This window comes from Suricata suricatta, chromosome 2, assembly GCF_006229205.1.
Source record: "Suricata suricatta isolate VVHF042 chromosome 2, meerkat_22Aug2017_6uvM2_HiC, whole genome shotgun sequence".
NCBI classification, from domain to species: Eukaryota; Metazoa; Chordata; class Mammalia; order Carnivora; family Herpestidae; genus Suricata; species Suricata suricatta.
Genome location: NC_043701.1, coordinates 184,175,332 through 184,194,987, shown reverse-complemented (window position 1 = coordinate 184,194,987; position 19,656 = coordinate 184,175,332). Strand labels below are relative to the sequence as shown.

The following is a 19,656-nucleotide window of genomic DNA, read 5'->3' as shown; positions in this document are numbered from 1 at the left end:
GGAGACACAGGATTGGAAGCAGCTCCAGGCTCCGAGCTGTCAGCACAGAGCCCGACGTGGGACTGGAACCCATGAACTGTGAGATCATGACCTGAGCCGACGTTGGGCGCTTTGCTGACTGAGCCCCCGGGCGCCCCTTATTTCTGGACTTTTTTTTCAGTCCCTTTTGCCTACTTGTCTATTACCAGTCCCACCTGCTTAATGATATTATTAATATTATTATTAAGTATTAATTATTGCCATCATTAATAATGATGTAATTAACGCCCAGTGGGTTTAATTTTATTTTTTCACTTTTATGGATAAAAATATTAATGTGATCAACTGTCCCTGATTACTGCTTTAAATGCATCCCGTGGAGTCTGTTCCTCAGGGTTTTCTTGGCGATTCTTGCGTGTTTGCTTTTCCATGTGACCTTTAGTATCGTCCCCTGTAAGTCCGTACAATAATCTGTCGGTGTTTTTACTGGCATTACCTTGAATTTATCAGTTAACTGTCATCTTTCAAATGTTAAGTCATCCTAACCTAGAATAGGAGGTGCTCATATCCGCTTTTGTGTCTTTCAGGAATGATTTGTGTTCTCCTCGTGTGGGCCACGTGCATAGACGTGTTCGGAAACATTTAATCTTCTCTGCAGTAATTACTGAGAATGGGGTTTTCTGTCATACCTTATTGGATTATACTTGAGGGCGGTTTTTGTATGTGCACTTGGTGTCCTGATATTCAAGGGGTGGTTTTACTGCGTGGGTTACCTTCATCCTTGGTTCTCTGGGGCTTCCAGATGTGCGCCATGCTGTCATCTACAAACAGAGGGAGTTCTGCTTCCTTACAGATTCTCATGCCTCTGCTTGATTGTTCAGGAGCTACACAGGTGACTTATGCCTCCGGGGTGGGGCAGCGGTGGGGCAGAAATGGGGGTCCAGCATCCTTGCCTCCATTTTAGTGGAAATACCGCCAGTCTTTTCCCATTAAATAAGATACTAATGTGTGTATATTTTATCACGTTAAGAATATAACTCTCAGGGCGCCTGGGGGGCTCAGTCAGTTAAGCAGCTGCCTTCGGCTCAGGTCATGATCTCACAGTTTGTGGGTTCAAGCCCTGCGTCAGGCTCTGTGCTGACAGCTCGGAGCCTGGAGCCTGCTTCAGATTCCATCTTCTTCTCTCTGCCCCTCTTCCACGTGCACTCTCTCTCTGTCTCTCTGTCAAAAATAAATAAACATTAAAGAAAATTTAAAAAGAATGTAACTCTCAATTTCTATTTTCTGTGACTTTTACAAATGGGTTTTGAATTTTATCAAAGGATTTTTTTAGCATCTGTGTAGATAACCATATTTTTTCCTTAGGTTTATTAGTACAGCAAATGCTACTGGATTTCCTAATATTGAACCCAACTTTTATTTCTGGGAAAAAATCCTGCCTGACCATGGTATGTGGGCTCTTACTGTGGTGTTAGGGTCTGTTTGTTAATGTTTTATTTAATATTTCTGCATTGATACCCAGGAGGGTGCTGGTTTGTGATTTTCTTTCTTTGTGGCTCTTTATCTGGGGTGTTAGTGTTACACTGGCTTCATACAGAACTGGGGAGTTTTTCCCGGTTCTCTGGAGAGTTTACGGGGCGCCGGAAGCTGGTGGTGAAGGTTCGGTCAAACCAGCGAACCTGTATGACCGGTGCTACTTGTGGGGTGCCTGCCCGGGAACCCACTCTTTTTTTCCCTGCAGTCATCTGTCCCTGTGTCCCGGCTGCAGTGGGGCCAGCCTTGGTCATTTGAGTGTCCCCAGGGAGCCACCCACGTCAGCTACATTTTCAGGCCTGTTTGCACAAAGGTCTGCAAAGCAGTCTCCTACGAGTTTTAAAATTTCTTGTTTCATCAGTCACTTCTCCTGTGTCGTTTCTTATTTTCTGTATTTGTGCTTTCTCCCCTTTTGTCTCGATCAGCTTAGCTGGTAGATTGTTTTGTCAATTACCTCTTCCCACCCACACACAAACTAGACTTAGAGTTACTATTTAGTGCTACTGTTTTTCATAGAAAACCTCTACCGTGTCCATCAGCTTTTCCTCCGTTGTTTCTTTCCAGTGGTTTTCTCTTGGGTTACTCTGTTGTTCTTTTTCTGGTTTTTACGAGCTGAGATTTGTAGATTTATTCATTTTATTTTTTCATTTTTATTGATAAAAATATTCGTATAATGAATTTTTCTCTGATTACTGCTTTAAATGCATTCCATGAATTCTGCTATGCGGTGTTTTCTGTGTAATTACTTTTTAAAAATTCTGTATTTTTAGTTTATGTTTCATCTTTCACCTAAGAGTCAATAGTAGGATTTTTAAATGTGGAAGTACCTTTCTGTTCTGTTGTTGTTGTTAATGACGTGTACTTGGGCTGCACTGTGATCACAAAGTATTATCCGCCGTATTTCTACCTTATGGAAATTGTTGATGTTTTCTTTCTGAGCTAATATACCCTCATCCGCGGTGAATTTGCTATAGCTGCTTGAGGACATGGACATTCTTTCTTATCAGGGTGCGGAGTGGGATGCGCGTCCACAAGACCTGCCTCGCTTGGTGGTGGCGCCGGGCTCTGTCTCCTCACCTACCTCTCGTGCGCCCACCCTGTCGCCCAGGAGACCACGCATTGAGTCCCCATTGCGTCCCCTCACACATCCTGTCGCCTCTGCTTCCCGGAGGTGGTGCGTGTTGTTTGGTGCACAGATGGTCATGAGCATCACGTCTTTGTTGCAAACTGTGGCGCTTAACGTTAAGCACGTCCTTGTGTTTTAACACTTGAGAACTTGAATTCCACTCGGTCTCCTTCTCTCTTTTTGTTTTATTTACCTTTGTCCATCTTTTTAACTTTTGGCTTTTCTGAGTGACTGTTTTAGGTATGTCTCTTGTATGCAGCCTACATCTGGGCTTGCTCTGTGAGCCCAGTTACAAATCATTTTCTTTTGGGGGCGCCTGGGCGGCTCAGTCCGTTGATCGTCCGACTTCGGCTCAGGTCATGATCTCAAGGTTCGTGGGTTCGAGCCCCACATCGGGCTCTGTGCTGACAGCTCAGAGCCTGGAGTCAGCTTCTGATTCTGTGTCTCCCTCTCTCTCTGCCCCTCACCCGCTCATGCTCTGTCTCTGTCTTTCACAAAAGTCAATGAACATTAAAAATTTAAAAAAGAAAAAAACGTTTTCTTTTAATAGGGGAGTATTTGAACCCATTTTTATGTCCTTCGTCGCCTGTGCTATTAAACTGCTTACTGCCTCGTTTATGTTTCGTCCTCCTGTTCTGTAATACACACTGTCGCTCACAGTGCTGCCTGTCCCTTAACCAGAGCTTTTGCTCTTGACCTCTTCCTTCATCTCACATTGTTCAGTTGAATCTTTTCTGCTCTGTCACCGTGTAGTGTTTGTACATCCGCCTTTCAGCTTCACCTCACCTTTATTTTGGTTTAAGATGTACATCTAAATATTTTTAACGTGTCTCATAAATCTTTTTGCCGGAATCCTCCCGGTCGTCCCTGGATCGGTTACAGCGGACCTTCTCGTGGGCGCAGTGCGGGTCCTGTTGTCCAGATGCGCGCTAAGCCCATGCCAGTCCCCTTCCTTTGCGTCTCATCTTGAGTCTGTGCCCACGGGCCTCGAGGACTCTGTCCTTACCTGTGTAATCTCACAGTTCATTAGAACACATCTCACAGTTGATGGTTTTGGGTCATTTTTCTCAGGTGCCCTGTGAGGCCTTTCATTTGAAGATCAGGCCTCTTTCTCTGCTGGAAATTTTCCTAGTCCTTGAATATTGGCTTCGCGGGACAGGCTTAAAAAGGTTGCTGGTCTGAGGGCGGCAGCCTCCCCGTCAGTTTGGCCCCCGTGCTGGTTGGTTGTGACGAGGACGGCAGGGGAATCTCGGGATTCCTCCGTCTCCCTCGTCGGGACCCACACCTTCCCTCCCTCTCTCGTTGGCTTCACCACTCAGCTGCCGAAGGGCGCTTCTCCCTTCCCTTTTCCTGTTTTCTCCCCTGGCAGCCAGGAGTTTTGCCGACACCTCAGTACATGGTGTCTGTCCCCTTCTGCCGCCCGTGTGGGCCTGGAGCCCGGTCCCTGGCCCAGGCCCTCTGCCCAGGCACCGGGTACCTTTTTCCTGTTTGTACCTTCTCGCCGCGTTGCCGGTGCCTGCGCTCCCCCCTCGGGCCCCCGCTAACCAGAGCTCACGTCGCAGGTGCGAGGGTGAGTTGGGGGCAGGAGGCACCCCCCACCGGCACCTGCTGGCTCCTCCCTGCCTCTTACCCCTTCTCCCATAGCTCACGCTCTCTGGCTTCGCATTATGCCCCCGGCGTGGTCTCGCGTAGGACTCGTAGTTTCAATCGGGGAGCCGTGGGGACGTTGTGACTCACAGCCAGCAGTGTCTTCTGCCTCCAGGAGGTCCAGCACCTACCCCGGGAGAGTCTGCTCAGTGAGTTAAGGGGCTTGGAGTTCAACATCTTCCAGTTTAATCTCCAATGTCCGTTTAACCTTCAAGGCCCATTAGAGGTCAGTAAAACTAGCACTCTAAGCCCACGATATAAGGTTTCTATATTGAATAAATCCACTGAGTTAAAAAAAAAAAAAAGTCACAATAGAAAACGCAAACAAGTACTAGCACCGACCCTGGAAGCGGAGTTTGAACCGTGGTGCGGGTTTGCCAGAGGCCCAGAGGCCCGGGGGCCGAGGGAGCCGAGGTGCGAGGCCGGGTCCGCCGAGCGGGCGGGAGCTGCACCAGCAGCGGGGCCACAGGCTGGGTGCTGGCTCCGGGCGAAGGTCGGGCTGCACCGCCAGGGGCGGGGGGTCCTCCGGCTTGTCGCTGGGCGTCACTGAGAACTCGGTGACCCTTCAGAATGCTCAGTCTTGGGATTTTGAGAGTGAGTCGTTTTTCCTTTAGCGCTAGAGAATTGCTTTTGCAGTTTATCTTCGTCAGTTCCCGGGGAAGCAGAAACCAAATGCTAATTTTACCAAAGGTTATCAGTTATAGAGCATGTGTGCAACTTGGAAATCAGTGCAGTTAATTTGCTTCCCAGTGTCAGCAAGACAAAGAATTATTCACATGCGGATTATTCATCTTGTGTTAAGAAAGTATTGGGGTGCCCGGGGGGCTCAGGCAGTTGAGCGCCAACTTCGGCTCGGGTCACGATCTCACACTTTGTGAGTGTGAGGCCTGCGTCGGGCTCTGTTCTGACAGCTCGGAGCCTGGAGCTGCTTCTGATTCCGTGTCTCCCTCTTTCACTGACCCTCCCCTGCTCATGCTCTCTCTCTCTCTCTCTCTCCCTCTCTCTCTGTCTCTCTCAAAAATAAACAAACATTAAAAAAAGGAAGTATGTAACTCGAAACTAGGCAAAGTATGTGGAAGCGTCTAACTAGTTTCTGGAACAAAATTGATGGGTTTTGTATATTTTCAATATCAATAAACCAGTCACAGTAGTTTATTGTAAGAATTTTGACCAAAATGGTTGAAAATGGCTACTTTAAGTCTATAAAGCTAAAGAAACACCGAACAGTGCTAGAAATAACGAGGTTGAATGTAAATGACGAAACATGTTCTCGAAAGAAAGAGGAAGTCTACAGTCACCCCCCCCCCCCCCCGAGCGCCCCGTAAACGTGCCCAGCCCCGCCGGGGTCTGTATTTGCAGCTCAAGGTTTCAGGGCGCAAACCCACTTGGCATCGTGAGCCGGGGGAGGCCCTCTGAGGTGACATTTCGTGTGTTTCAGAAGCGGGTGTGCAGGAGATCGGAAGCGGCGCTGGGCTGCCCCCTGGGGAAGGGCGGCGCCCCCGCGTCCTGGAGCAGCGGCGAGGGGCTGCCGGACGGCGGGCAGTGGTGGCCACGCGCGGGGGTAGGTGCCCGTCCCCCCAACCATCTGTGACCCATTTAAACATTTTAATAACACGCGTAAATAATCACTGTTCTGATCCACCTGTGGCTGTGATCTGTCACCTAGATGCCACTGAGCGACGGGAGGAGCCCGGCCCAGCCGTGCCCGAGGTGCGCCGCGGGAGAGCCCGTAAGTGCTGAGCCTTCTCGCTGTGACAGAGCAGACAGACCTGTTCCTAAATATTAGATCCATAAAACAAGGTTAATGAAAACGGCAGTTACAACTCCTAAGAATGAGGGATGTAAATAAAAAGGTGCAGTTTGATTTAAGCTTTTCCTGGCCTTCTGCGAGGCTGCACGCTGATTTGTTTCCAGCTTCAGCCTGGAAACAGAAATGAAAATACGTGTAAAATTTTTTCTTAACACACAGAGTTCAGGGAAGGGAACGGGCCCCTGGATACATTTAATAGAGGTCATCTGAGGACGTCTTGGAGAAAAGCCCTGACCTCATTTCATTATCCAAATAGGAATGGACATTGTTTTCTCTTTTCCCTGCTTAAGCTTTCTTTCGTGTTCCCATAAACTTTAGAGAAACCACAGATTTCAGAAGGAGAAATGCAGTATTCATACCATTAACTCAAAGTAAAGGAGGTCTGACACGGCCGGTCAGACCCCCAGCTCCTGTGTTGGGCCAAATACCTCCAGGTGTAAACTAGCAGAATACCTTTGTTACGAATTTAACACTTACTCTTAGAACAAGTTGATGTGTCTTTGATAACCTCTGTAATTCTTGCTTTTTTTTAAATTTTAAGTTTAGAAACTTAATATCACAATAAAATAGAATTACATTTAATAGACGCATTAGAAACGGGGGGAGAGGGAGAGTGTGTGTGTGTGTGTGTGTGTGTGTGTGTGTATCTGTGTGTATATATTACCTAGGTTTCCCCCTATAGATTTTTAGAGAAGTGTATTGCTCTGTTTCTGATAAGCAAAAGATTGAGTCCATAAATTATAGGATTTTCAGTGGATATACTGCAGGCTGCTGAATTTTACAGTGCGAGGCAATGGTTTTGTTTTGTTTTGCTGTTTTGTTCTTTTATAGTTTATTGTCAAGTTGGTTTCCATACAACACCCACAATGGTTTTGTTGGTTATCACGTGTGTGAACCTCTGGTCGCCTGGAGTCATTGGAGAAGTGGAAACCAAGCTTAGTGTTTGACTTGCTCAGCGAAGGTCTGCTTTTCTCTCTCTTTTGTTTTAGTGTTTATTTATTTCTGAGGGGGAGAGACAGAGTGTGAGTGGGGGAGGGGCAGAGAGAGAGGGAGACACAGAATCCGAAGCTGCTCCAGGCTCTGAGCTGTCAGCACAGAGCCCGATGCAGAGCTCGAACCCACGAACTGGGAGATCGTGACTCGAGCCGAAGTCGGACACTTAACCGAATGGGCCCCCCAGGCGCCCCGCTTTTGGACATTTTGTGGTCCTCTCATCAGGAGGATTCCCACACGGCGTGTGTGTTCCAGCGTGTGTGTTCCGTGGCGCAGTCCTCGGACAAGGGTGGAGTCACGGAATGAGCAGCTGGAACTTTCTGTACTTCAGGCTGATTCGTGTAACAGCCCCACCCAGCCTGGAATACAAATCCGCATTGTTTACCTGGAGAAATGCAGCCCCGTTCTGACTAAGTTGTGTCAATGCTGGTGACTGACTAGTGGCCCTCCTTGTCCTCATCCCGGTTCCCTGGGAGGTGTCTTTCGAATGCCCCGTCTGCTGGGCAAACCCTTGGAACGGACTCTGGTTCCTTCTTGCTGGGAGAGGCTGTGCTCTGCGTGATGGCCCATGCAGCTGATTGGATCATTTTAGCTAATATTCTGTTTGAACAACAGTATCTGTTTGATTAGGATTTTTCTTTCCTTTGTAACTCCCCAAGCTTGCCTCTGTTATGTTTCAGAGGAAATGAGTCTGTGAGCAGAGACCCTATATTGATATGTAAATACATCATTTTTTCGTCAGTGCCCCGTATTCTTTTCATCTAAATTTCAGAAACTGACTTTAGAAATTCAGTTTCCCTTTACCTGTAGTTATTCTCAATAAAACTTTACCCAGGCTTGGGTGATTTAATATTTACACCCACTGTTCCCAAACGTCTTATGTAAATGAAGGTTGAAACGTGAGTTTGAAAAGTCACACCTCCTGGTATTTGAACAGACGATAGCTCCGTATGTCTTCTTTTTCTAATAATATGGGGAGTTTCTCTCCTAAGCTTTTAAAATAATAAGACACTATTTTTGTATTCTGGAACACCAGAAGATTCAGTGTTAAATAAAAAGCAAACAGTATTTTTAGAAATGCCAGATCCCAGGGAGCCGTGCTTACCAGGAGTCAGCGGTGGGCAGCAATTCCAAATTTCGGAAGACTTCATTAGTCACACGGCTCATTCACAGGCGGGCACCTGTGCCCACGAGCGTGCCCGCCTGCCCGCTGCTCCCACGGCGGGCCCGGGTGGGCGCCTGGGGTCAGAGAAGCCCCGGGTGCCGCGGGGGTCTGCAGAGCCCTAACGGGAACTCGCACGTGGGTCTCCCCTTCCTTGGTGCCCCCACCCCCACGCCGCAGCCTCCTTTGCGCCCGGTTTTCTGCTGTGGTTCTGACCCAGCGGGACCTCCCCTGGCCGGCCGGTCCTGCCCCGAGTCCTGGCACGGCTGTCGCGGCCCGGAGCCCCCGTTCCTGCTGTCACTTGAGCACTGAGCTCCTCATTTCGAGCACGAATCATTTCTCACGAATGCAGGGTCTGGGCTTCTCGGGTATGTGGGGACTTTTCTGCTGACCTTCTCCACCATGTCGCCCAGGCCGGTGCGGGGTCTCCTCCCCACGGGGTCTGTTCTCGCAGCCCTTGCGGCCGTCGCTGTTTGGGCCTTGCCGTGAGGTCCCTGTGGGCGTGCACGCTGTTCCCTAGAGGTACTGCCTCTTAGCCCTGTGTGGTCCCGCCCGGGTGACCGCCGGCTGCAGTGAAAGCAGCCCTTGTCCTTGTGGTGGGACATGGTGTTCTGCCCTTCGGGGTGTCTGCCCTTCCCCAGGCCCGGGCACCCCCTCACTGCGCCCCGTCCAATGACCTCGGCCACCATCACCAACGGCCTCTCCTCCGCGGGCGGTCCACCAGCTGGGCCAGGGCACTTCCTGACTCCCGTCCGCTCAGCCTGCTGGGCACACTGGGCACAGGGCCCCTGGTGGCCGAGTGGGACGTGGAAACCACACCGTCCTTTGCAAATTCTAACCCGTTCAATGAAAGCTAATGCGGCCGCGCAAGGTCTGTAAGGCAATCAAATGGCAGTACGTGGAGCGGAGGTGGGCGCAGTGTCAGGCAGAGAGCAGGAGGGTCTGTTGAGGTGGAGGTGCTGTGTCCCGGCCCCGTCTGGCCTCTGTCACCCTCACGCCGTAGTGCACAAGCCCCTTGGGGGCAGGACGGAGCCGCCCAGTGTGATCACTCTGATTCTGAATGGATATGCCTGTTTTCATTATACTTTCTGTCTCCGAATGGGTGACCTTTGGGGTATTTGTCTTGTTTTGTTTACCCGTCTGTCTTGTGAGTGCTTCCTCTATCCGCAACATCTCTAAACAGTGCGTGGAAACAGGAACGGACCGGGGCCTGGGGGACCGGGGGCCTCCTTTCTCCTGGGCCTGCGTCCCGGCAGGAGGATGCCTGTGGCCAGGCGTAGGGGACCAGGCGTCCAGCCGGGGACAAGGCCGAGATGAAAACGTGATGTTCTGGCGCAGAGGAAGGAAGATCGATGAGCAGCCGTTGGCTCCTTGTGTCCCGTTTCCGCACCAGCTCTGGTCGGCCCTTTATCCTCACGTCCTGAGAGAGGAAAACACAATCGGGGAGTCAAGGGACATTTCGTGGATTATTCTGAGAGAATCAAGTCACGCTGGTCGTTTGCCCAGCTTGGCCAAGGACGTGAGAGCTCAGCCAGCCGCGTGCATTCGCGGGGAAGGAGCACGGGGTCCCCGGGGTCGGCGGTCACTGCGCCCCGCCCCTCCGCCCGCTGCTCTTGGCTGGGCCGTGTGTTTACAGCCCGGGTGCCAGCCTCACCCCTGCCCCCCGCACTTGGGGGCAGCAACCAGCCCGAGGCGCGGCGTGGGCGAGCAGGTGACTGAGTGGCCTCGAGGACCTCGCTCCCAGACGCCAGGAGAGCGCAGGGCTCAGGCACGGCGCCGACCTAGTCAAACCGGAGGAGTGCGCCGGCCGAGAGGGGAGTTTGGCTGTGTTGGTGCCGCGGGGGCGAGTCCCAGAACAGAGGAGTGTGGCTCGGCGTCTTACAGGTCTGCAGATTGGGCTTCTGACATCATTGTTTTCTCGAGGAAAATTGTTTGTTTGTTTTTTAACTATGTTACTGAGATCATATCTAAGCTCTAAAGAAACAGAGCCTTCAGCTAACGAGAAAAACCAAACAGACACTTCGTTCTTATAAATAAGTTAAACTCTGTGGAGGTGGTGAAATGGATTAAAAGCGCTATAAGCAACATGTGATTTAGACTCGCCTGGAGCATGTCAGACCGCACTCCTGCAGATGTGCCCACCTGCACCGATGCAGATACAGGCAGGAATGCATAGTTAATGTGTAATAAGTGAGGAGAGAGAACGCAGAAGCCGAGCAATAGATGCAGACGCATTCCTGGTGGCGGTCACTAAGTCCCCACCTTTGTTGGACCTGGTCCTGGAGCGGGCTGGGGGGATGATGGGGCTGGGGGGACGAGGGGGCTGGGGGACGAGGAGGCGGGGATTCTGACGTCCAGAGGCAGAGAGACGTGACTTCGGCCAGCCGAGGTGTGGGAGCTGGAACCTGGACCCCTGCCTAAGGATCTGCGCCTGGAAGATCTGCCTGGAAGATCCTTAAGGGGATTAGGAGTTAAAATCCCAGGCCATACACGGGTGTGGGGCCCCAGGCCGGTTCTCTCCCAGCGATACAAGAACCAAAAGCAGAGCATGAACATAAAAATAGATACAGACTCTTGAAGTCTGCAGGGTGCTGGGCGTGGTGCATGCAGAGTCCCCCTGTGGGCACACAGGATCCGGGGATGGGCAGTCTGCACAGAGGACGTCACGTCAGAACACGAACGACACACATAGGTCTACGACTGGGGGCCGGGAGCTGGGGACGCATCAGGAGTTACAACGAGAGATACAAACCTCCAAGACTCTCAGATATAGAAGAACCTGAAGTTCACGGTGAAGGTAATGGTTTTAAATTTAAAAATGATTAAAGAAGAAATAGAGCAATAGTGAAAGTATGGTGTGAAAAATGTACTGGAAGGTTGAAAAAAAAAATCAACCTTCTAAATGTGAATGATGTGGTCATTGGAGTTAGAGGTCAAGACAGAATGAGTGAACTAGTTCCATCTGGGGAAGTCCTCCCAAGCGCAGCACGAGATTATAGAGAGACGGGGAGTACAGAGGTGGGAGTCAGAGACTGGGGAAAGAAGCCCTCAGGAGATCCAGAAGCAAGGAGTTTAGAGAAAAGGAGGAAAAAATAATGAAAAGACCCAACTTGAAAAGTTTCATGGCTTTTGGAAAGATAGTGGCTGAGAATTTTCCAGAATTGAAGGAAAGACATGTGTAGCCAGACAGTTTTAGAGCAAAAGAACAAGGTGACCAGGATCACCTGTCATGTGTCAGGATCCGTTACAGAGTGGGAGGGCTCGGACCGTGCTGCCCAGGGATGGACCAGCAAGATAAGGCGCACAGCTTTGAACTTGGATCGCTGGCAGCCGAATACAGCGTGGAGACGGTGTGGCAAGTCCGGCGGGGTGGCGGGGTCTCTGTGCTGAGACCTGGCCGTCTGTGTGGGGGAAAGTAGGAGCAGATCTCTGCCTCACACGGACCAATCCTGGGAGGCGGGGGGAAGGCCAGAGACCCTAAATGTCCAAGCAAGGAATTCTAAAATGTAACAAACTCACAAGGAAAGGACTGGAATATCCGACTATGTACGTACGATGTGTCGCACGCCAAAACCCCTCCTCAGCGTTGAAGGAGATCCCATAAAGCAGGGAAGACATTTGTGACCTGCCAGACAGAGAGTCACAGATAAATGGACAAAGCGTATGAATTGGCCATTGAGAGAAGAGGAAACCCAATCAGTCAGTAAACATAAACAGATGTTAAGGAGTCAAGGTTATGAAATAAAGCATCAAATTAGCAAATAATAATGACAACAAACCCCAGGAGTGAGGAGAAGGGTATGGGATGTCCTCTACCACAAGCCCATCTCCCCTGACTTTCTGACTTCAGTCCTTCCTGCCTACCCTTTTCCCCTTGGGCCTGTAGAGAGGACGATGTAGGAGACTGATGATGAACAGTGTTCCGAGTCACTCATGAGGAGCCGAGTAGAAGGGAGCACAGGGGTGTGGGGTGAAAGGCTGTGCCCATCTTGTTGGAGGCCATGCATGTTGGCGCAGGGGCTGGGAGAACAGATCCCTGCCAAGGGTGGTGGGCATTCCCTGTGGCCCCGAAGATTCATCCCTGGGGGGGGACCCCCTGACGGATGCATCGTTTGCCTAGCAAACAGCCAGAAACAACCCAGCTGTCCGGTAGGACAACGGGGAAATGAGTTTGGGTATGTTGACTCAATGAGCATCATGGTAAACGTGGATGAACTTAAGGAAACTACAGAAGGATGTGTGTAGAATGATGCCATTTAGATACAGTTTTAAACTTGTAACACATTGATATTGATGGAAAGAAGACATTCCTGAGAATGAGAAACTTCAAGTTCAGGGTGACGAGTTCATTGCTCCTCAGGGAGTCAGGGATCAGGATGGCCAGGGTTTCCAGCTGTGTCTGTCACGCCCTGTCTCCCAGGCCATGTGGTGCTTGCCAAGGGCCTGGTCTGTTTGTGTCTGTACCTCTCTTGTCTTCCCGAAATCGTGGTGGGTGGGTCTTGGGCATGGCCCAGCTACACACGGTCGTGGAGAAGCAGGATAGGAAGCTCCGTGGGGCAGTTCAGGACACAGGGAGGGGTCATGCTGTGGCCACAGACCTCTCGTTGGTGCAAACAGACACCAGGAGACTTTGGAATAGCGTCTCTGACACGCCTCGGGGACGGGGCCTGTGTGCACACGTGGGCCGACTGCACTCAGCACGCGGCCAGTGCGGCCAGCGTGGCGGGGACACACGGGAAATGCAGCTGCTGCAGTTGATGCCAGAAGAGACAACATAAACAGACCGGTAACATGAAACAAATTGGGGAAGTTACCGGAAAGCTACCATCACAGATGGCTCCATAGGTTTAAAAAAATCCTACACGAAGGGGCACGTCCATGAGTTAACATTAGAAAAACTACATTGATCAAAGCAGAAAAGCCAATGACCATCTAAATAAATGCAGAGTCCAGAGCCCACTGATGATAAAATCTCCGCAGACCAAACTAGAACTGTTCCTCCTGGGAGGCTTGGGGTTTGACACAGTGGTGGAAGCATTTCCGTTGATGCGGAGGGAAACAAGTTTGCCACCTCTGCTTCCTGTGCTAGTGCGCCAGCTCCTGGCCTGCCCTCAGAGACATAATGCTTTCTTCTTTGACACCGTGAGACGAGAGAAAAGAAGCAGTGGAGTCACGATTGGAAAGGAAAAGATAAATTGTTATTTCCAGATGATACAATTACCTGCATGGAGGATCCAAGAGAAGCTACGGCTAAAGTGCTAGAACAAACATTCATCACGCTTGTTGGATACAGATGAACATTCAGAGGTAGGTGGATGCATGGGTAAAGAAACTGTAGCCACACGCCGCGGAGTGTTGTGCAGCCACGAAAAAGAATGAGCTCCTGCCATTTGCGACAGCAAATGAGTGAGGTCAGTCAGAGGGAGACGAATACCGAACGGTCCCACTTACGGGTCGGATCTTTTATTTAGAAATAAACGTGGCTCATAGATACTGAGAGCACGTTGGTGGATGCCCAAGGTAGGGAGGTGGAGAAATGGGTGAAAGGGATCAAAAGGGAAAATGAAACCAAAAATTTTCAAAGACCGCAGCAGCACTGGGTAAGTGGATTCTTGAAAGTCCTCAGACTCCTCACAAGGCAGCCTGCTTGGGACCTCTGCCTCCCCTCCAGGTGCCAGATTCCCCTTCGCTGGAGCCTGTACCCGTGAGTTTGAGACAGAATGATTTTAGGTAAAAGACCCACCTGATAGCCGGAGCGTGGACAGTCTGTGCAGGGGCCTGCCGTTGAAGTCCAGGGAAGCTGTGTGTACAGTGTGTGCTTTCCCTAGAACGTACCTTCTTCCATATTTCCTGCTTTTAAAATTACCGCTTTGTCTTGGGCTGAACAACGTTCCTCTGTGATTCCCCTCAACCTTGTGCACTGGGGCGGGGGTCCCCTGGAGCGTGCGGCCCAAGGTGGTGGGTACGCTGTAAGGGAGCTTAAATGGAGGGAGAGAGAGACACTCTTAGTGGTAACAATTAGGAAATAAATCTCACCTCTTATTTCTTCTGGATGTGAGAAGCGGCGAGTGCTTGGATGACTAGAAGAACAGAACAAGAACTTCTTAAAGTGTAAAAAGCATTACACCCCGAGGAGATGGGGAAGTTAGCATTTTAAGAAACGTGGTTCAGGCTTCCTGGATTTGAGTTGCCATCCAGTATCCTTTAAATTCAGCCTGGAGGGTCCCAAACGTCCTTCAGTACTTCTTGTAGGGAAGGTCTACTAGCGACAAGTGTCTTCCGGTTATCTGGGGGTGTTTTCAAGGCCCTTCATTTCTGGAGGATAGTTTGGTTGGCTATAGAATTCTCGATTGGTGGTCCTTCAGCACTTTGAATACACACTGCCACTGCTGTCTGGCTTCCGTATTCCTGATGAGAAGCCGGCTGTCAACCTGCTGGAGGCCCCCCCCCCCCCCCCCGCCTTCAGGACGATTTGTGCCTTGACAGCTTTATTCTGCTGTGTCCAAGTCCAGACATCTCTGGGTCTGAGGCACTTTTAATCCCAATATCACAGTGAATAAAAGCTCTCTTCCAAAAACATCTCTCTCTTGGTAGAAGTATGTTGGGGTTGTATTTTATCAAAAGTGGTATATTCCTCCGTTTCTTACAAGATTACTTTTCAAGCCTGATCAGACCGCAGGGACGGTCAGTCCGCATGAGGCTCAGTAAGGCACAGCCCCCTCTTCCTGTCTGGCGTGTTGAGACTCCGTGCAGACCTCCCGTCAGCCACAGGGCGTTCCGGAGGAGCAGGACTGGACCGTGCCTCTAGAGGGGATCGGACAGGCGCCCCTTTGGGTGTCCTGTGGCTCCGTGCCCCAAGAGGGACATTGCCCAAGTGAAATGAGTCGAGGAGAGGGAATGGAATGAGGCGGGAACTCTCAGCGTTGGCAAAAGGGCATTTTCCGTGTTGAAGACTCTGGACTCGGTCTTCATAGTGATGTGGCTCATCTCATGGTCCCAAGTCTTGTCCATTCTGCCTCCAACACGTCTTCAGATAACCCCATCTGATGAGGGGGCTGGGGGCTGGAGGGAGGCCTCTCAGAGAAAACCTTTTTTAAAAAAATTACGGTATTTGAGCCATATGGTGGTGGTGCTGTTGGCAGCAGTGATGATGATGATGGTGATGATGAAGAATTAAAGAGCATGATCCAGGCCCCTCCCCCCTGGCCGGTCCGACTGTCCCTCCCTCCAGAGAGGCCCCATCTTCCCGGGAGCCTCGGCTCCTGGCCCGTGCACTGGACTTCCTCCCCCACAGCGTCTCCGAGTGAGCCCCCCAGGCTCTGTGTGAGCCCATTTCTGCCACTTCCCAGGCCTGGGGTGGCGCCTCCTCACTGGGCTCCTGCTGTGAGGGGCTCCGCCAGCAGTGCCAGCAGCTTCCTGGCCGGAGAAGGTGGGAAGCGCTGTGTCCTTTCCCCACCTTTTGGAGAGTTGATGGGAAGTAGATGAATAAAGAGCCCAAGAACCATAGTAAAGACTTTAAAGGGATGCCTGTTACACGTGCATTTTGGAAGCTGTTTTGGGAAACAGGCCTGTTGAATAAATTCAGCACCTGTGTTCATCAGGGCCTTTCACAAGTGGGCACAGTCTGGTGTTCCAGATAGGTCCCCTGTTCCTGCCTGCGTGTGCTGCGAGCTCTGGCTTCAGTCATCACCAATGACTTCCCCTGGTTCTGGAACATTCCTTTTTATTATTTTTTTATTTTTAAATTTTTTAATGTTTAGTTTGGGGGGGGGCGTGAGTGGGGGAGGGGTAGACAGAGGGAGACACTGAATCCCAAGCAGGCTCCAGGCTCTGAGCTGTCAGCAGAGAGCCAGACACAGGGCTTGAACTCGTGGACCACAAGATCATGACCTGAGCCGAAGCTGGATGCTTAACCGACTGCCCCACCCACAGGCCCGTGGTCCTGGAACATTCTCTCCTACTGTTCTCACTGCCAGGAGCCCTCTTTCACCTTATAAGATTCTCTTCTGCCTTGGTCCACTCAAAATGCCTGTCCTGTGTGAAGCCTTCCCTGACCGCTCCTGAGGTAGAACCTGCGATCTCCAGGGCGTCTTACTCCAGTCTGCTGGAGTGACCATCCTCGAAATATGCTCACAAGCCTAGGTGCCACCCCCCTGCCGTGTGCCAGTCCCAGGTCTTTCATGTTGGGTCCCCGTGGCTCAGGGCAATACCCGCCTTCTAGGGCATGGGCACCATCACGGGCCAGTCCACTCTGTCCCCTCCACTGCCTGGCCTGACCCACCCTCCTTGGCCTCTGCCAGCCCAGGGAGCCCACTGGCCTCTTGACGTGGTCTTGGAGAGCAGGGCTCCCCTGCGGGCCGCTGTCACTGGGCCACGGATCCACACTGCTCTCTGCTGGGATGGTGGCCAACTGGGACAAAGGTTTCTAGACTCTGGACAAGACCTCTCACTTCACCGTGGCACCGTGTCAGGCTGCCTGTCTGCCCCTAGCCATCTGATCCTTCCCGGTGACTTCTGTGGGCAAAGGTGAGGAGGCGTGAGGGGAGGTGGGCAGAAGCCCCGGGCTGTTCCCAGCCTGCTCCGCATGACGGGGACCACGTGGCGTGACGGGAACCACTGCGGCGCCTCTGTGTTGGGCTCCTATTCAGTGTTTAGGCAACATCGTTTTTAAAAATTCTATTTTATGAGCCACCTGGATGGCTCAGTCAGTTGAGCGTCCAACTCTTGACTTTGGCTCAGGTCATGATCTCACGGGTTATGAGTTTGAGCCCCACGTGGGCTCTGTGCTGTCAGTGCAGAGCCTGCTTAGGACCCTCTGTCTCCCTTGCTCTCTGCCCCACCCCTGCTCACTCTCACACGCACACTCTCTCTCAAATAAATAAACATTAATTATGAATATATATTATATTTTCAGTTTCTTTGTCTTCCTTCATAGCGTGGTAGGAGAGAAGAAAGATCATGTTTATTTGAAAACATTCTATGCGGGGCGCCTGGGGGGCTCAGTCGGTTAAGCCTCCGACTTCGGCTCAGGTCAGATCTCACGTTCGTGGGTTCGAGCCCCGCATCAGGCTCTGTGCTGACAGCTCAGAGCCTGGAGCTGCTTCCGGTTCTGTGTCTCCTCCTCTCTCTGCCCCTCCCCCTCTCATGCTCTGTCTCTCTCTGTATCAAAAATAAATAAAACATGAAAACAATTTTGAAAACGTTCTGTGGAGCAAGCACCGTAGGAAATGCCTTAAATATGTTTTACTCTATGTTCTGAATTCACCTCAGAAATAAAACGTTCGCACCGCACGCGGTGCTTCGTGCCGGGGGACGGACAGACGGCCGCGGTAAACGGATCCCCACAGTGTCCTTTCCTGTCATCGTAGGGGCACCTGAGCCACACGGAGAACTGTTAAGAGGCGCAAGCAGGAGGCCCCGGTCTGGGCTCGAGCCGTCCACGTGCCAGCGAGTGTCGCGTCCTGGGCGGACGTGGGCGCCCCGGTTCACACCGCGTCCGTGTCCGCCGCGCCCGAGCCGGGGACCCCGGCCGCTCCCAGGAGCCTTCCGACTGTCGCTCCTGCCACAGCCTCCTCTCAGACGAGTCCTTCGCGACATTTCAAAGCCAAAACAAGACTTGGTGCCAGATTCCCCGAGGCCCGCCCGGGCGCTGCCGTCAGCTTCCAGGGGTTTTGTGGACGTGTGCGGGCCTGCTCGTGCTCTTTCTTAATGAAAAGACTTATTTTTATATTTAAAATGCTTTATAATCTTAAACTGAGTTTTACTAAATGCTGGTATCCAATGTGTTCCGTGGAACTCCCCAAAGTTATGTGGCCCAGGGCCCTCTTTTATATTAAAGTGGGGACTTCTCGTTTCTCTCGGGTTTTCAGTGCATCGTCTGAGTGCGCAGACTGGCGGCGTTGTCCCTGGTCTGAAGGCTTCCCGACGTCCTCGCACTTAGGAGACAGGGTCCCGGGGGGACCGCGGGGCTGCAGGCCGCTCTCGGTTATCCGCCCTCCCGCAGCCCGAGTGGGGACAGTGTCGTCGCGCCCCCGGTTTTCGTAGGTCACCCGGCGTGTTCTCTGCCGGCACCCGCCCTCGAGCTGGCATCCTGAGGGCCGGTCCACGGGCCCAGGCAGAAGGACGGAAGGAGACCGGGGGTCGGCTGGTCACTCAGCCATGACGGGGGTTATCCAGAGTCTCCAGGGCCCCGCTGGGTGGTGAAGACATCCAACCGTGCTGCCCCCGCCTGCTTCGGGGACCCCTCTCAGCCCCTAGGGAAGCAGCGGGAGTTCTGGGGTCCTTAGATTCACAGCACTTCTGGTGGCTGAGCTCGACCTTCCCCCGGACTCACGGGGACAGGAGATGGCCACGTGGTGACTCGTTATTCCGGTAGTCGAGGTAACCCGCACGTCACCCCACTGTTGATGTGGATCGAAAGCTGTTTCCGTGGAGACCAGGCCCGGAGCGCCCTGCTGGGTGCAGAGCAGCCCTGTGCAGAGGGGACACCCCGGGCGCAGGCCCCCATCCCCTATGGCGCCAGCGGCGACCTGGACCCTCGTCCGCCCGTCTGTCCATGAGCGGGTGGCGGGAGCAGGCAGCACAGGCGTCCTGCCCGGTGCCACACTGCACAGCCCCTCGGGCCCCAGCGCGGCCCTGTCCTCCGGCAGAGCCACAGGGCACGAGAGCCAGGGCGGCGGTGAGGAGGACCGAGGCCGGGGAGTGCCCGCCCGGCGGCTTCATCACAGTCGCTGCAGACCACACCGGGAGGCGTGGCTGCCGTGAGTCCTCCCCACTCCTGTCACAGACTGGAGCGCTGGGGAGTGCCAGGCTTCCAGAACCATCTTCGGCCCCATCCCAGGGCCCACCCTAGCCCGGCCTCCCCAACCTGGGCTCTGGCCTCATCCTCCGCTCTGATGGCCCCTGCCCTGCCCGGCCCGCCTCGTTTGGGGCCCTGCAGCTGTGAAGCATCCAGGTGAGGCTTGGCTCCTCGCTGCTGGCACCTCGTGCAGGAAGGTGGGGGTCGAGACGCGAACCCAGAGACGGCTCACCCCGGTGGCCACTGGCTGGCCTGGGCTTCCCTTCCCGGCTAACCGTGTGCTGCATGGGGGCTGCTGCCCGTCCCTGCAGGAGCGCGTCCTTGCCACGGTCACGGGGCACTCCACTCGGAACGCTCAGGCTGGTGTCTTGACAGCCCAGACACAGGTGTGCCCGTTCTGTCGGGACAGGTTGTGTTGAGAGGCTGCAGGTAAGTGTCCGGAGGTCTTTCTGATCTTTGTAAAATGAGGTCCAAGCCAGGATGTTCGTCTAGATGGGCCCAGGGCATGGCTGCTCGGGCTGCTGGGGTTCCCTGGAAGAGCAGCTGCGCCCCACTGCCGCCACCCCCGTGGCCACCCCTGCCGGTCAGCACCCCCACCGGCTGCTCCT

General features: G+C 52.6%; 1 protein-coding gene across 11 annotated transcripts in view; it reads left to right on the top strand.

The window, feature by feature from the left end:
* C2H10orf143 (chromosome 2 C10orf143 homolog) overlaps positions 1-19,656 on the top strand; it is a 106,191-nt gene that overhangs the window by 23,603 nt on the left and 62,932 nt on the right. For 5 of the 11 annotated variants that reach the window (XR_003905820.1, XM_029932799.1, XM_029932798.1 and 2 more), the window contains 2 exons: positions 5,724-5,846; positions 5,952-6,014. Coding sequence is in view for 10 of the 11 variants with exons in the window: in XM_029932799.1 (XP_029788659.1) it covers positions 5,724-5,846; positions 5,952-6,014 (186 nt within the window). In the remaining variant the exon portion in view is untranslated. Of the gene's footprint in view, positions 1-5,723; positions 5,847-5,951; positions 6,015-6,926; positions 7,057-13,339; positions 14,645-17,618; positions 18,106-19,656 lie in introns of those variants that run through there. The other 6 variants (XM_029932801.1, XM_029932793.1, XM_029932795.1 and 3 more) reach the window with 3 other exon arrangements.